This window comes from Desarmillaria tabescens (genome assembly GCF_030435595.1).
Source record: "Desarmillaria tabescens strain CCBAS 213 chromosome Unknown EV420scaffold_3, whole genome shotgun sequence".
In the NCBI taxonomy this organism is placed as follows: domain Eukaryota; kingdom Fungi; phylum Basidiomycota; class Agaricomycetes; order Agaricales; family Physalacriaceae; genus Desarmillaria; species Desarmillaria tabescens.
Genome location: NW_026848302.1, coordinates 1,596,390 through 1,611,874, shown reverse-complemented (window position 1 = coordinate 1,611,874; position 15,485 = coordinate 1,596,390). Strand labels below are relative to the sequence as shown.

The 15,485-nt window shown below is 47.0% G+C and overlaps 5 protein-coding genes across 5 annotated transcripts; 2 read left to right on the top strand and 3 right to left on the bottom strand.

Moving 5' to 3' along the window:
• Nucleotides 1-367: 367 nt before the first annotated feature.
• EV420DRAFT_675470 (PLP-dependent transferase) lies at nucleotides 368-2,707 on the bottom strand. The gene is made up of 16 exons (XM_060483041.1): nucleotides 2,441-2,707; nucleotides 2,375-2,385; nucleotides 2,304-2,312; nucleotides 2,221-2,251; nucleotides 2,086-2,171; nucleotides 1,976-2,023; nucleotides 1,902-1,923; nucleotides 1,771-1,850; nucleotides 1,561-1,697; nucleotides 1,444-1,505; nucleotides 1,242-1,388; nucleotides 1,137-1,189; nucleotides 852-1,083; nucleotides 699-795; nucleotides 616-634; nucleotides 368-563 (listed from the first exon to the last, which is right to left on the bottom strand). The coding sequence occupies exons 1-16, from the start codon at nucleotides 2,462-2,464 to the stop codon at nucleotides 479-481; spliced, it is 1,143 nt and encodes a 380-aa protein (XP_060337871.1). The 5' UTR covers nucleotides 2,465-2,707; the 3' UTR covers nucleotides 368-478.
• A 165-nt stretch (nucleotides 2,708-2,872) lies between these two features.
• Nucleotides 2,873-4,765, bottom strand: EV420DRAFT_675747 (uncharacterized protein). Its single transcript, XM_060483044.1, has 7 exons — nucleotides 4,349-4,765; nucleotides 4,238-4,298; nucleotides 4,122-4,183; nucleotides 3,741-4,070; nucleotides 3,431-3,683; nucleotides 3,233-3,375; nucleotides 2,873-3,184 (listed from the first exon to the last, which is right to left on the bottom strand). The coding sequence occupies exons 1-7, from the start codon at nucleotides 4,385-4,387 to the stop codon at nucleotides 3,077-3,079; spliced, it is 996 nt and encodes a 331-aa protein (XP_060337870.1). The 5' UTR covers nucleotides 4,388-4,765; the 3' UTR covers nucleotides 2,873-3,076.
• A 4,272-nt stretch (nucleotides 4,766-9,037) lies between these two features.
• EV420DRAFT_675437 (glycosyltransferase family 57 protein) lies at nucleotides 9,038-11,307 on the bottom strand. The gene is made up of 2 exons (XM_060483040.1): nucleotides 10,193-11,307; nucleotides 9,038-10,147 (listed from the first exon to the last, which is right to left on the bottom strand). Exons 1-2 carry the CDS (start codon nucleotides 10,865-10,867, stop codon nucleotides 9,071-9,073), a joined length of 1,752 nt encoding a protein of 583 aa, XP_060337869.1. The 5' UTR covers nucleotides 10,868-11,307; the 3' UTR covers nucleotides 9,038-9,070.
• A 1,003-nt stretch (nucleotides 11,308-12,310) lies between these two features.
• On the top strand, nucleotides 12,311-13,196 carry EV420DRAFT_1617368 (uncharacterized protein; the record flags this gene model as incomplete). Its single annotated transcript, XM_060475226.1, has 3 exons — nucleotides 12,311-12,409; nucleotides 12,686-12,963; nucleotides 13,139-13,196. The coding sequence occupies 3 exons, from the start codon at nucleotides 12,311-12,313 to the stop codon at nucleotides 13,194-13,196; spliced, it is 435 nt and encodes a 144-aa protein (XP_060337868.1).
• Nucleotides 13,197-14,523: 1,327 nt separating this feature from the next.
• On the top strand, nucleotides 14,524-15,235 carry EV420DRAFT_1507969 (uncharacterized protein). Its single transcript, XM_060471408.1, has one exon. The coding sequence runs from the start codon at nucleotides 14,730-14,732 to the stop codon at nucleotides 14,979-14,981; it is 252 nt and encodes an 83-aa protein (XP_060337867.1). The 5' UTR covers nucleotides 14,524-14,729; the 3' UTR covers nucleotides 14,982-15,235.
• The last annotated feature ends 250 nt before the right edge of the window (nucleotides 15,236-15,485 follow it).

Genomic DNA, 15,485 nt, shown 5'->3' with positions numbered 1-15,485 from the left:
CGAACTTCAAGGCAAGCAATCATTAGTCACTTCTAGTTCCTTTGAGCACATCCTCATGGCTTCCATTTGGCTGAAAACGTACAACAGACTGGAGCTACCGCCGCAGTGAAGAACTACTTACTCGGAGCATCCTCACGAGATGGTTCACGGGTAGCCCAAGCCTTTCATATAGTGATTCTTCAGCAGCAGTCCCGGGTCGGATTTGCCGAGTCCAGGATTGAATATACACCTGAGAAGGCTTTACTTACTCCGGAAAGCCTCTTCACCTGAACGTCCGCCTCAGCTGCCCCGTCGTATGCGTTTTGGTTCCGGAGTTTGGCCGCCCCGTGGTCACTAGGTCTATGTCTTCGGCACAAAGATGATACAACATGCCTATCGGGTGGGAGACGTCCGCATTGCGACTGATTATTCATTGTCATATCATCTATTACAGCCCGGTGCAAGGATTTGACAGACGCTGTTGACACATGTAAGTACTTCATTTCCCGACTGACGCTTTCAACGCTTTCTCAATGGTTTCAATGTCTCCTCTTCTCTCATCAACAACAGAGGCGCCCATATGACTGAGACGCGGTTAGCAAGGTTCACTTCTCACGGAAAGAATGCGAGGCTTACCCTATCCTGATGTATTTATCTAGGTTACGGCGTCAGCGGTGAGTATCTGAGTGCTTATCGCAAAATAATCTCAATCAACACACCTTTGACGTCCTTGTGCAGGCCGCCAGCAACAACGATACCATGCTCTGTCAACCGAGGTATAATGTCTTTTGGTGCGAACCCATCGGGAACATATATCTAGTTAAGTGTTAGCATTCGAACATCGGATTCAGCAGTCCCAGTCTTGTGCTTACCGCAGTCATCCCGTTCGCTGCAACACTTTGCTTCTTGGGTATCTGGGTGTAACCCAACTGCTGAGCTACAGCCTTGATCCTCTCACTGGCCTTCTGATGTGCTCTAAACCTCTCTTCTAAGCCCACTATTATCTGCTTTAAAGAGGCATGATACGCGTATATCATGTTCACAGGCGGTGTAGCAAAGTACGCTGGTGAACCAGAGTCGTATGCGCGCATGACAGGCAGCCACCTATACGCCTATTATTCAAAGAATATTCGGGCCGGAAGGAAAGCGACACGAACTTTTGCCAACTCGCATAGTAGGATGTCGCCGGAGCTTTCCTGCTCTCGAATACCTGAATGTCGCGTTAACTCCTTTCTGACTGGAACTAGCCCAAAAATACCAACCTTGATCGCTCGTTCGCTCGCGACGAGAATACTCAACCCTGGCGGTGTGCCTAGTCCCTTCTGACTCGCCGTGAGGACCACATCGATGTTCCAATCATCCATGCGGATTTCCTCGCTTGCGACCGAACATACGCCATCGACAATAACCTAATAATCAGAGTCTTCAGTCCCGCAAAACACATTCAAATAGAATATAGCTAACCAATGTTTCTGGTGAAACTCTCTTGGTGACACTCGCTACCGCTTTCACGTCTGATAGAACGCCTAACCAAACATCATCAGCCGGTAGTATACGCGGCTAATATAGGAAAACACTAACCGGTCGACGTGTCGACATGGGTGACTATAATAACCTTATATTTTCTCCTCTTTAGTGCCCTTTCAATATCTATACTTGGCACCACCTCGCCCAAAGGCGCCCGGACGTGGTCAACGCTTGCGCCATAAGCATGGAGACTAGAACACAACCGCGGAAGAAAAGAATTACGAACAATTCCTTTAAGCTCGGAATCAGGTCGGATCTACGTACCAGTCAGCAAAACCATCCCCAAAGTAGCCATTGTTCACGACTAGCGCAGCTTCACCGGGCTCTACAAGATTGGAAGAAACCTGTGGTCTCCGTTGATTTCGGGGTAACGCAAAAAGGAGAATTGAACTTGCCTCGTCCCAGCCGAGAGTCCCGCTGTGTGTTATGACGTAAGCATTGGTTAGCAGAGGTAGAGTAAAGTACACACCTCCCGGCTATGATGAAAGGCATGCCAGTGGACGTATACAGTACTTGTCTATGCCAGCCGAGTTAGGAAGTAGTTCGGCGATCGAGTCATAACGGAAGTGGCCAGCGCACCTGGTCATATCCATACACTCTCTAAATATCTTCACAAACCCAGGCGAAACGTGGGACATAGGCGGCTGAGAAATCGCATCGAGGACCTATGCGTAATTGAGCACGATGCAAACAAAATTGGCGTATAATATATACTTCGTTGGTCACTTCAATAGGCCCGGGGATGCTGATTTATTCTTCAGATTCTCTGTTTGCGAAGCAGAAGATTTTACACGTACGCCAATAGCCTGTAAATTGGGAGGGTGTGAGTTCTAGCTCAGTGTGGGGTAATAAATGCACCGAAGCTCACTTGTGGGGTGCCTAGGAGGGGCGGGTGAGTGCTGTTCACAGGTCAATACACATAAAATGGCCATACCTGTTGAAACTTGGATTCTGACATGGTAGTAATGTACTAGGGTAGTAGTGTCGCGGTATAATATACAAAAATCAGTATGCGCTGGACCCGGAAGGTGACTCCCTGTGAAACGATGATGCCGGCGGCTGTTAGAGAAAAGCCCAAAATTTGGGCTGCGGTCCGATCATTTCCGGCCCAGTGATCACAACGCGCGCGCGAATGCTGGTCCAGTGACCGACATCTCAACATAAACAGGTACCACTACTTGTGGACCAGGATATGTGTTTGTGCCGGCCAGGCAGTTTTTGTTATTGTGGTCCAGCGTGAACTGGTCATAAGTAAGTGCCAGGTAGATTTTCCGAACACGTAGTCAACTTCACGTCAACGATACATACTACGTGTACCGACATGCATAATACTGATAAAGTTATAAAGTACTTAAATCACCAGCTGGCCCCCTGCTACACACATTCTGTCCAATATTTCTTACAATAACTACCAACGCCCAGCCATTGATTAACGAAGAATGTGATCAAAAGGAACTCGTGCTGCTGGAACCAGTTGCACCGTGATCATCATCAGAAAACTTTCCGGTAAGCGAATGGAGAAACTTAGCAAAAAAGAAGAAAAAATTCTGGAACAAACGTCGAAATGGAACTAAGCCACCGTTTTGGCGTGCCAATGGGTTTCCCAAGGTGCCATATTGATACCACGCTCGTGCTTACGGGTATCTTCTACAATAGGTAGAAACGAGGCCATACGCGGCTTGACGGTATCAGTACATAATCCGTAGCAGGGTAAATGTGAGCATACCGTAGCGCTGGATGGTGCCGCACGAGTGCTAAACGAAGGCGTCTGCGAAAAATCGGAAGATTCCTGGGATGGATCGCTTGTTGGTAAGCCGCTGAGTTGGAATGTGCTTATAGGGCGGTTGGCATAACTGTGCAGGTCGAGAACTGCAAAGCTGGGATCAGAAACTAGGACGAGAAAGGGGAAGGAAGATATACGTACTGACGCGGGAGCTCATCATACTTGTGATAGCTATCCCCATGGCACAGAGTATCGTAGAATTACTGGAGTTCTTATAATACGCATAGAGCGACAGATTAAGGGCGTTAAATAGGGTGGTGGCACCGAAATATCGCATGGAGGAATGCCACAGAACATCGCTGAAACCCGAGCGCAAGTTCTGCTTGTTAGCAAAGCTGATGGCAAGGCCTCGATAGGTCATCACAAGGATTGCAGCATCGAAGACCAATGAAACCTGCCAATTTTATTGATATTAGCGGATGGTCCGAGTGCCGAAACTATAGGGACCCACCATATAGTACACCCAGCTAATGTTGACATCGTCGCTGTACTGAATGAGGCAGTTCCCTGAAGATCCCGCCGTGAACTTCCTAAACGAGTACAGCTGAGCGAAGATCTCTAGTCCGGAAACTATGATACCGAGAGCAGATAGGGCAACTGCGGGTCCAAGCTCGTTGTTGCATATCGCAAGCGTACGGACGACAAATACCGCATGACTTGCCCAGGATGCGATGCACTGTGTTATAGGCATGACACGCCAATACGGTGCGCAGGTTTCCATCGTGAAGCCACGCGAGAAGAAGCCGACCAAGTTCAGGACAAGGGCAATGAGCCCCAAGTACTGGGATATAATCAACTAGTGCCTGATAAGAACGCCTGGGAATGTACAAACCCTCACAAGAATGAGCAACATGCAAGCTGTACTGAGATGAAAAATTGAAGATTGTCGTCTGTCTGTAAAAGATTTCCTTCAGTGAGTTGGATTATCGCAACAGGACTCGGACTCACAGAGTCGAATCTCTGCAGGCATAGTCAAAATCCAGTCATAGATGTACCAGGACAACGCGGCCTAGGTGAAAATAAATGAGATCCTAAGAAGATGGACAGAGTAGTGCTCACAATTCGCATATATTTAGTGGCATCGTTCCACTCCGTCATATTGGCCGGTGGTTCGAATATAAGAGGCCAGCTCTAACTAGAGAACGAAGGTATAACAAGAGAAGCGGAAGTGACGGCCCTGCTTGCCTGCCGACAACATCTGACCTGTCCGATAATTGCGTATTCAATGTACGACATCGGATAGAATAGACTGCGAATTCCGAGCTGAGTGTCCATTGACCGTTGCGTTGTGCCTTGCGGCCCCCGCCTGTTCGTCACCAAGCAATCAAAGGACCCCAGATACATTTCAGATACGCGAGCGAATTTCGGCCAAGCTCGCTAGGTTAATTTTCGTTTTTCTTTAAAGCCATCATATGAACTTGGAGCTTGTGATTCTGTCAAACTAATAGACCACGGAGCAGAAGAACGGAATAATACTGGGCTCTAGTAACAAACGGCTCTGAACTCTAATGAGACGTCAGCGTCCATTCTAGATTTATTTAAGCGGCGGTTACCAAGTCACAGTGAGTCGTCGGACGACGGAGAACCGTCACCGTTCATACCATTACCATCGGGTGGCGCCAAGGGTAGCAAATAGCGGGAAATTGTAGAAACGCCACCTTGTGCTACATGATACTTGCCCCAGAAAGACAATTTCAAGAGTTGATTGCTTTGATGTATGGCTCGTGCGATTTCTCATAGATGAGTGTACCGTTCATCACGGAGCCATGCTGCCCCCCGGGGCCGAATGGTTCGAGCATGGTCTAGAGGCAGTGCCGTGAATAATGCTCGGCAAAACCACTTTTTCGAATATTCGTTAGGAAACAGGCGAGCACTGTGAATGACTCCGGACGGAGTCGTACTTGGCTAAACGCGTAAGTACATAGGGCGATCTTCGGCATTTCAGGTACGGGGTCTTGGGATTTTGTTGCCTGTTGTTGCGATGTAACGCTGATAGCGCAGTTTTAGTCAGGGCGGGTATGGGGGGGGGGGGGGGGGGGGTCGCAAGCATGAGAGAATCTCGATGTCGGCGACAAAGCCCTGTCGACGTCGACATCAAAAATTTTGTGCGGCGACGTCCTCGGAAAGTAGGTCGCTACCGTACTAATGCAGAGGAAAGTGAATTGAATGATTGGGAATTACCGACCTTTTGCAAGCGCAGCACCGATACAGTTTCTGCAATCCGTATAGATGCACAGAAATTAGGTTGCTAAGACATTAAGAGGGATGGGAACTGGGACTTGAATTAACACCTAGAAAAAAGAATGCAGGCTTGAAATTCGAACAGAACTGTCAGCATTGCCAGGTTTTGGTGTCCTTCTCTAGGAGCCCAGGTCTGTACGCGGTTTGAGGTTTTTGTTTTGTTTTGTTTTCAGAATTTAGATGGTTTCCGTTAGTTTCTCGAAACCCGGCAGTGTTTATGCCGGTATTTGAGATACATGCTATGTAACGACCACACTCCAGAACTTGGATCTACGTCCGGGACGGGACCGAACGATGCCGCAGTTTGGAAAGTGCGGAACGAGTCCTCAAGAAGAAAGGAAGGGTATTTGGAACATGTCCGTCAAGTCTAAGCGACTCGTATAACAGGGACGAAGGACGGGATTTAGGAGAGCGTCTAGAAGATATTGATAATGAGAAGACTTGAGGATATTCATCCTGGTCCGAAGAGAATGGGATGCATCTGCTACCGACCCGGATTGCGAGGAGATAGATGCCAGCGACTGATGAATTGAAAAAATACAGATGGGTTACTATGTCAGCGAGGGATCTACGGATGTGTCTCAGTAACAGATTGGAGAAAGAAAGATACCAGACCACTAGTTAATAGCAGCGACATAGAGCTAGCCTTTTCGTAGGACGGTATGCGTCCATTTCTCCTCCATACTCACGGTGGATTACTAAGGAGTGCACTTATTCCCAAATGAGGAATCGAGTGAGTTTAGACTCTGATGCCAAGTATTAGTACTTCGCGTCTGCCATTAATGGTTCCTTCTCTCAGACGCGCACTTGGGAAGGATGTATTCTTCAGTGTGCTTAAATCGTAACACCGAGAATATAGCACTAACAGCGAAGACATCGAGCTGGCCCGGCTCTATATTACAATAACTCATATCTCGCAAGTCGACAATTGCTCAAGACCCATTTCGGAAGGTCATCGGGCCTCATTCTCAAGGACGGGAGATGGCATTTCCAGTCCTCAAACGAGCCCGAGCCCCAAATTCCAGGTATCAAGCGTGAGATCTGAGATTTCGAGAGGCTTAGCATCCAGTCGCGCTTTGGGTTACCGTACGGATTCACTTACGTGAGCGTTTATTTCCGAGGGGATTTGGTAGCACATAAGCCTGTCGTTGTGAGCCTCTCCCACGTCACGTTTGCCACAGAAGTAACCTGCTTTTTCGATGGGGCTTGATCTCGCGATTCCAACACTAAAAGCCCGAGAACTAAGGGGATGGACGATTCCAACTGCCCCCAGTTACAAAAAGTCAATCATATCAGAAGGGAACGCCTTCAATTTAACCACGTTGAGTTTGAACGTACTTCTCAAATACGTTGGAACAATTTGAAAGTAAGTAATAGAACCCTGTACCCAGCGTGATCTCAAACTTACTTTCTTCCTATTGTATTATTCATACAACAACTTGAAGCGTAACGCCGAGGTCCGGAACTTGAAGAAAAAGGGAACTACAATCGTTATGGGACCGAAGCGTTATCGTGAGTTCTCAGAGGCGGGCTTTCCTTAAACAATACCGCCACTCACACAACTTGAAGTGAGGTACCTCCTCAGATGATCGGAGGTTCACCATTCGTGCCGTACGTAGCACAAGAGAACAGAGATGACAGACGAGTTTGTCACTGTAGGATTCCAATACCCACGCCGGAGACTCGGTGTCCCTCTTGTGTGTAAATGGGGTCGCCGGGAGGAAGCTGAGACGAAGGTCCAGGTAGTTAAAGCATTATATTCTTGGGTATCATGCGACTACATCGGAATGAAAGCACATAGTCCCCGAGTAGATCATGAATACGTTGCGGCTAAACAACACTATGAAGAGCGAGGAAGACTCGGCCCTCTCAATCAGAGGTTCCCCATACCACAAAAGAGCCGATGTTCTCCTCGAACCAGAGATAAACCCAGAACGTAAAAAGAAACAATAAAGAAAACAAATGCTATTCAGGCGCTGGACAAATGACGGATCGGTTCGATGATTCGAAGACGAGCAGGGCCAGGTCTGATGTAACTGGAATGAAAAGAAGCCTGAAGAAGAAGCTATCAACGAGTCGCTTTCTCAAGCACTGGGTGGTGTACCTAATGGACTGGACCAGGTATGCCGAAACTTTGACTCGTAGGGCTCTAAATTACATGGTGACTGGTTCGAGTCCAAGATTTGGACGCCAATCAGAATCGAGTTCTCCAGTCCGTGTGTGAAGTTCTGGGAGTTTGAAACCTAATAGCCCAAAGAGAACTGACTCGGAAGGAGCGGTACTTCCATAAACCGTGAGGGTACGAATGCCGTCTCATGATGAATTGGAGCGATGCAGCCCCAAGAAAAGAATGCGACAGTGTGTACGGAAAACGTTCCGGCAGCAACATCAAGGGAGACCTTTTAGTGGATTATCAATATTCTTGTGCATCACTGTAACTGGCAGATAAGCAGAAGGTTCAATCGCAAGTGATGGTGGCGGCAAGAAAGAAGAAAGAAAGTTTAGGTAGTACAGAAAACGTGCCGGCATCCAATGAACGATCTTCCTCTTCGTGAGAACCAAGTTCGACATTCAAATTGCGACAAAATCAGTCGTAGATGTCCGCAACCCTAGTGTTTTGACTATCCTTCGAATTAAGTGAACGAGTAGGAACAACGGATCAATCTAGTGAATCACACTAAAGGGAGACACATTCCGAACTCGTAAAACAAAAAAAGCCTGGAACATTGTTAACAAAAGAAAATCGAGGAAACCTCCCTCCAGTCTACACGGCGGGGACAACTAACCGACTTAGTAAAAATAGGCGTCGGATTCAGACCTCTGGAAAAACATAGCAGCCTCGTTCGTGATAGTTTTGAATGTAGCTTTGGAATGTTCCATGGAATCGAATGGACGGTTCCTCCTACGGTCAAATGAACTGCGACCAGTGATGAATTAAAACAAACCGTAACCGCAAAGCAGGATAGACCCTGGCGCGCGTAATAGAACGCACGTTCAATTGTGAGTAGCGGGATTCATTCTCCCATGAGGAACTTGGCCTCAGATGAGACGCCCAGATCTCCCTATGTACCGGTGATCGGTGTTAAGCCAACCAAGACACAGGTTCTGATTATTCATTTTTCTTGACGTGCTTGGGAGAAACCAGAAAAAAAATCACCGTCGGGTGTGAAAATGATACGCGTGCGGTTTTGACTGATAAACGTCAGGATTTTTCCCCCCTATTACCTTTGAACGTAGATGCAAGTGCACCGCCGACGGGACCGAAACGTCATCCTGTTAACGAATGCAATTGACCGGATCCGGAATGAACAGTTCATTTCCGAAAAGCAAGCTGCGCGCGCGTCTTTCTGTGCTAAGTCTTCACGCCGAATTTTGGGGCACAGCGCACTCTTTTTGGTAGCGAAACCCAGGAGACTGGTGTATAATTCCGATGAAGATAGCTCCCAGATCTTCAGTCTCGAAACGAGTCTATAGCTGGAGAGGAGACGAAATTTACAAATGAGGTTCTCGTAGGCCCTGAAATAAATGGCATTAAGAGGACTAACTAACTAAAGACTCTCTTGACAAACGACTCTTTGGCCTCGGAGTAGCTGGTGACAAAGAATTGGCTCTTGAATGGACTTTTGTCGTTAGTATCGGTGCACCCGCCCATCTCTCCTCCATACCCGCCTTGACGCTCCACGCCCACACGGCAAAGAAGACGGGGGTGCAGACCAAGACGTTGGCTACTGCCCATAAATCAGGATACCGGGCAGGGGCGGGGATGAGGAGCTCTGCGAGGTGGAGCAGAAACGCAGCGGCGTACACGCCCACAGATAAAAGTTTGACGACAGTCCACCCATCACGCGCAAATGAAAACGGGTTGCATCCTACGAGGCGATTCCAGAGGAGGAGAGTAGCGACGTACTGGAGTCCGACGCCGTCGCGTTTGAGGAGGGGCCACATACTGAATGCGGCGGTGTTGCTAAAGAGGGTGATCCACTCTGATTTTGTTGTGGAAAGCATGAGAGCTGGAAGGAGGGGGACGAGGATGGTCTTTTCGTGGACCTGGAAGCTGAAGAGGAAAAAAGCGAGTGAGCTGGTGAGAAGGGCGTATGGGAGAAGACGAGGTTCTGGGGCTTGGACCATTAGGAGAACAGCAGGGAGGAAGGCAAGGACGGTTAGAATGGTTGATAGACGGACGAGGCTTTGGACGGAGAGTAGTAGGCGCCATTTGATGAGAACGTTGGTAAAACACCAAAAGTTGGCGACCTTGTCTTCGAACAAACCACGTGCAAAAGGGAATATACGATGAATGGCCTGGGGAAGGGTGGAAAGAAAGGGAGTAAAGACGAACATAAAGGTGGCTGTTGTGACGGCGGCGAGTTTGAGGAAGAGGAGAGGCGTCTGAATGCACGTTGCGAGGAGGAAGATGCCAATGGCAGGAGCATAGTACAGCGCCATCTGTTTGAACGAAAGAGACAACGAAAACAAGATAGCGCCGACAAGGTAACGTTTGTTCACGAATGCACAGGCTGCAAGCAGAGTAAGGCCAAGCATTACAGAATTGTATTGAAAGTGCCCAAAGTCGACGAGCAGTAGACATGGATTGGCAAGCGTAGCGATGATAGACGCCGACTACAGCGAGTCAGACAAGAACATGTGGAATAAAAGAAAACATACCCTTGCTCTGGAGCTTGCTGACCCGGGCCGACACCGCGCCCACCAAACGACAGCCGGCACCCATACCGCCGCGTCGAGCACGACTACCGTCCATCGCATGAACAATTTCAGACCCTCACTCTCCATTCCTCGACTCGAATCCAGCGCGAACCATCTGTTGTCGAGCTTGTTCCCGACGAACCCACACAACCAGCTCACATACGCAGTCAACGGCGGGTAATCCAGCCCCCACCATTCCAGCTCGTACCAGTACCATTCCCTCGGCGCCAAGTGCAGCGTAATCTCCATCCAATGCCTCTGTGCCTCAAAGTCGCCATACATCGGCGGTGCACCCTGCCCCGAGTATGGTCCCAGGCCCACCAATATTTTGATCAACGTCGTCGCGGCGATTGTCAGCAGCAACGGATGGTATTTCACTAGTCGTCGTGCAGCAGTAGACGGGGCATGTGGGGCAGAAGGAGGCGCTATGAATCGTACGGACGACGTGGGTGATGCTGCGCGTGAAGATGCTGGAGATGGGTCCAAGTCGTACAGCCACAGCGGGAGGTGACGTCGGGGGCGGGGTGCGTGCAGTTCTGGTCCTCGCAGGGATGCATATCGAGGTCGGGCGGTCATGGGAGAGGAAGGAGTGGCAGAGGATGCCCGTCGTCTTCGCACAACATCGACGTCCGCCATAAGTTGCTTATGTTTACGCAATTAGCCCCTAACCATGCGACCACCAATCACCAACCTTTGTTGTAACACACGCTGTGCGGCGGCTTTCCCTACGTTATGCTGGTTCGACTCTGAGGCGACACCCTGTCGAGTGATGTTCACGCTAGGACTGGCCAAATGGAATACCACCGTGACTTGATCCCGCGCTTGTAAGAGGCTCGTCTTCAAAGCCTGTCCTAGCAGGTAATAGCCCTACCCGAAGAAGCTGCTTTACTTCATTGTATCACCTCCTTCTCTCTTCCAACACGGTCTGCTCAACGGTCTTTGCTGCAATATATAGGACGACGGCTTACAAGCGCTTGTGTTCTATCTATCATGTCATGCTAGTTCAACTCCGTTCGTGACTTGCTCCCCTATTCCTATTTCGTGAGTTTAACACTGGGACGCACCTTTTTCAAACCCCATTCCCATGCTCAAGCGCTCAACGTCTGCTTGAATCTTGAACAAAAATAGAGCGATCTCACAGGTAGACAAAACATTCCGAACGACATTTACAATGAACGCGTGCATCATCTCATGACAAGACTGGCGAGATCCTGCCTCCATAAGAGGGATATCCCTCAAGTCCTTCGTAACAGCTTCCCAGCTCCAGCAGCCCCACCCGGCGCAGTATTTCACAGTCTGCATCCCTGCTAAAACCCACAAGCGAATGCGCCCTGTGCGATTCATTTTACCACGTTTGCGGGAATCTGAGTACAGGCGCTTGAACGGACGAGATATTTATGCTTCAGCATGCATCCTGTCAACGCACATTGCTTTCTACCGGTATTGTCCACGACTGTGGGTTATGTGACTCGTTCATGAGGCACAGCGCCTACTCACAGCTTGAACTCGTACCACCATGACACCAACACCATCTACTCATACTGCCCCAAGCAATCACGACGACAATCCCCCTCGAGCCGCGTCTGGTGGCGCTGAGAATGACGGTCGTTCAAGTCCACCTCGTGTCTCTGTAGACCAAGGTCCTATCCCTGTCACACAGGCCAATAAAGATGATAATCATTCGAAGCAATCCGATGACCTTGGGAGTGGGGGTCATTCCGGAGCCTCTCGTGCCTCCAAAGGCCAAGGACACTCTCTTCATACTACACAGACTGCCGATAATGATGATGGCCACTCGAGTACATCCAATGACTCTGAGGATGACCATCATTCCAGGGCATCTCTTGTCTCTGGAGGTCAAGGCCAGCGGTCAGGTCTGGAGAATCAGCGACCTTCTTTACGGTGGGGACGACAAAAGGTGAAACACAAGGTGATGGGCATGCACCGTCGCAACTATGTTAGAGGTGTGTTCTATTTACTCCTTGGTGCACATTAAACCTCATTTTAATTTCAGCAAATGATCCGCTCAACTATGAGCAAAGGTTTCCAGAAGATAAGCGCTATGAGGAGCTGGGACCAATGGCCAGGGTATGGAAAACATACATTGAAGAGTGCACACCACTTGATCTGGAGATGGTTGAAGGATGGAGAGATGCTTTAGATGTTCTGCTTGTTTTTGTCAGTGCTCAGATTCTGATATTCTTTATGTTGGAATCCTCGGTGTTGCGCAGGGTAGACTCCTGGCTGGTAAGGCCAGTTGATATGAACTTGTTATTCTATGGCTCCTACAGAGCCTGTATTTATACTACTTTGCAATGTAATCTAAAATGTACTACAACTTTCTACTAGTCTCGTGCTTACTCAGCAACTCTCGGCATGATGCCAGATTGCCCCTTCTAGAACTTTCCGGCAAAATCCCAACACTTTACTTCTTTGCTAACATTAGAGGAACAGGCTGGTCTTTTCTCAGCTGTGGTCACTACATTTGTTGTTCAGACATCTCAAAGTCTGCAGGTTGACTATGGTCAGGTGGCAACAACACTGCTGATTGAGCTTATCAATGTCCAGCGCTCAATGGCAAATGGATCATCTGTAAATGATATCTCTCACTCAGATCTGACCTTTCATCCCTCAACATCTGACTCATGGGTCAATGGCTTATGGTTTACCAGTCTCTCTCTCAGTCTTACTACAGCACTCTTTGCTGTTTTGACCAAACAGTGGATCCATGAGTATATGACAGTCCCATCAAGAATACCACACAACAGATGTCGATTGCATCAGTTTCGATATATGGGATTGCAGCAGTGGGGTGTGGACCTCATTATTGGACTGCTACCTGTCCTTATGAGTGTATCTCTTGCTGTGTTTCTAGTGGGACTGGTTCTCTTTATCATTCCCCTTCAGATATCTATTGCATCTGTTGTTGGAGCCATTGCCTTCCTTTCATTTGCCACATACTTGATCACAAATTTTCTTCCAATCCTGTACCCCTCATGTCCCTACAAGACACCACTGTCACAATACATCTTTCCTCTTTATAATTATATCATGGACAATGCTGCCTTGTTCAAGCAGACTGTTTCTACAATCTTCAAAATTCACTCTTTCTCAACTCCAACAGAATCAAAGACAAAACCACATTTTATAGAATCAGCTCCACCAGCCTCACATGCACTCAAAGATGCTGAAATTGCAGCTGTCAATAGTGACAAGTATGCTGATGAAATAGATGTGCATGCTTTGTCCTGGCTATATTCTACGACATCCAACCCCAGTGTTCAGACCATTGTTATACAGTCAATAAGTGCTCTACCACTTAAATCTATGAAATTATTGAGGGATCAAATAGTTGATCTTCCAGATATATCTAACACTCTCACTGATCTTGTATTTAAGTGGAGAAGTGGTCACCTGTTCTCAAAAGATCTAGTTAATCGTCTCATCCGAGTATACCTCCGCCTCAATAATTTTATGACTATAAACATTGATATTATAAAACCCATAAAGAGCCACTTATCCCAGGATTTCTATGCTCAACTTTTGTGTCTTGCCTCTGAGGATGGAAATCATGAGATCCGAAGTTTAATTTTATCTAATTTATCTGCACATATTGGACAAGAGATTTATTTGCAACCTATTGTATGGGCCTCTCTGCTCTGCAAACTCCTACCATTTGGTCCAGATGATCATAATATGATCAAATGTTTTTTCCAACACACTCCAGGAGTCTCTTGGCAGCCTGATTTCCCTTGTCCTCCACCAGCTTTTGAGCAATGGTATAGGAGGAAGAAAATTGAAATATCAGATGATATAGATGGTAGAAGATCAAAAACAGTCACTCTTGGCAATGCTATTTGTTACTATCTGTATCCATGGGTAATAGGCCAGCTCCAAAGCCAAATGAATATTATGAACAGTGTTTTCAATCCTGATGAATACCCTTCTCCTCAGAATCCCAAGCTTTGTCTTCTTTTGACCATGGCTGGCTCACTCTCTATTCAAAACACAGAAATTGAATATTCTGCTGAAAGTCTATTCTGCCAGGTCATCTCAAATCTTGAATGGTATTTTGGAATCAACCTTGAGGCAAAAAAGCTTCCCACAGTAGCAGTAGATCTTACCAATCATCGACTTGTTACCCTGAAACTGTTTTACACCTTGTTATCATCAAATCATCTTAGCATAGAAGAGGTGCCAGTTATACATAGACGTGCTGTCCTTAATCTTTTTTTGAGCATGGTAGAATCCACATCCTCTTTACTTTTACCTATAGGACAAAATTGGTGCACCTCAGATCTAGCTGCAGTATTTGTCAAGATTTTCTTTGATGATGACAGATGGACTGGATACAAACATTCAAGTTATTCTTGGGATCTTTTATATAAACATGTCTACCAACTTTTTCAGTTTCCCTTCATCAAGAATGAGGCCTTCAAATATGTCACAACCAAACGTCTCTTTGACCAGCTGGTGAAGATAGTTCATCAAGATAATTATGATGGTAGTCTTGATTATGTTTTCCTATCATATATCATACCAATATTTATTACCAACCTCTCATCTTTGGAGTTGGAACCTCAGATATCCAAAAATTTCTTGGAGTATCTCCATGAGCCTGACATCCTATTTACCATTTGTATTATACTTATTGAGCTTTCTCTCAGTGATAGCAGTGATTTCTGTGATGTCACCCTCCATGATCTTGCATGTCTTTCTCCCAATAATGATGCCTGGCCTGTTTGCTTAGACAGACTCCAAGAACACACATTTAACATTGAACCATCAGAGCTACATGAAATGCATGGTATTCTTGAAGGTCTCAGAATCTTTCTTGGAGGAGATGGTGTTGGCCCAAAATTTAGAAGAACACCTTCATGGGCTGCTGAACTTGAAATAGCTCAAGTGGATGACCATCCTCCTGTCAATTCTCTGAAGAGTCTATGGCAGAATGTATGGCATAGGATCCATCAGTCCTTTACTAAAGACACTGCTCATGAAGACATACCACTATCAAATGTCAATCCTGTATAGAGATTCAGTTCAGAAAGATATGTATTTAACTTGTAACAGACATGATTGTATATTACTTAGGTGTGGAATAATTATTTGCTGATCCATAATTTAATGAGTAGTAAGTAATGCACACAGTGCCACCACTAGGAAAACTTGTTTGAGTACTGTGGTTATCCTCTAGGTCTGATATGAGAAGAAACATGCATTTATAAAATGGTGAGGGCATACATTCATAACT

Bases quoted from the DNA above. Each gene is read 5' to 3' on its own strand.
- EV420DRAFT_675470 (XM_060483041.1), bottom strand. From the start codon at position 2,464: ATGTCAGAATCCAAGTTTCAACAG. The intron at 2,172-2,220 runs GTATATATTATA...AATTACGCATAG, and splicing joins CTATTGAAGTGACCAACGAA to GTCCTCGATGCGATTTCTCA. The intron at 1,389-1,443 runs GTTAGCTATATT...TCTGATTATTAG, and splicing joins GAGTTTCACCAGAAACATTG to GTTATTGTCGATGGCGTATG.
- EV420DRAFT_675747 (XM_060483044.1), bottom strand. From the start codon at position 4,387: ATGACGGAGTGGAACGATGCCACTAAATATATGCGAATT. The intron at 4,299-4,348 runs GTGAGCACTACT...ATTTTCACCTAG, and splicing joins CCACTAAATATATGCGAATT to GCCGCGTTGTCCTGGTACAT. The intron at 3,684-3,740 runs GTGGGTCCCTAT...TAAAATTGGCAG, and splicing joins TTAGCTGGGTGTACTATATG to GTTTCATTGGTCTTCGATGC.
- EV420DRAFT_675437 (XM_060483040.1), bottom strand. From the start codon at position 10,867: ATGGCGGACGTCGATGTTGTGCGAAGACGACGGGCATCCTCTGCCACT. The intron at 10,148-10,192 runs GTATGTTTTCTT...GACTCGCTGTAG, and splicing joins CAGCAAGCTCCAGAGCAAGG to TCGGCGTCTATCATCGCTAC.
- EV420DRAFT_1507969 (XM_060471408.1), top strand. From the start codon at position 14,730: ATGATGGTAGTCTTGATTATGTTTTCCTATCATATATCATACCAATAT.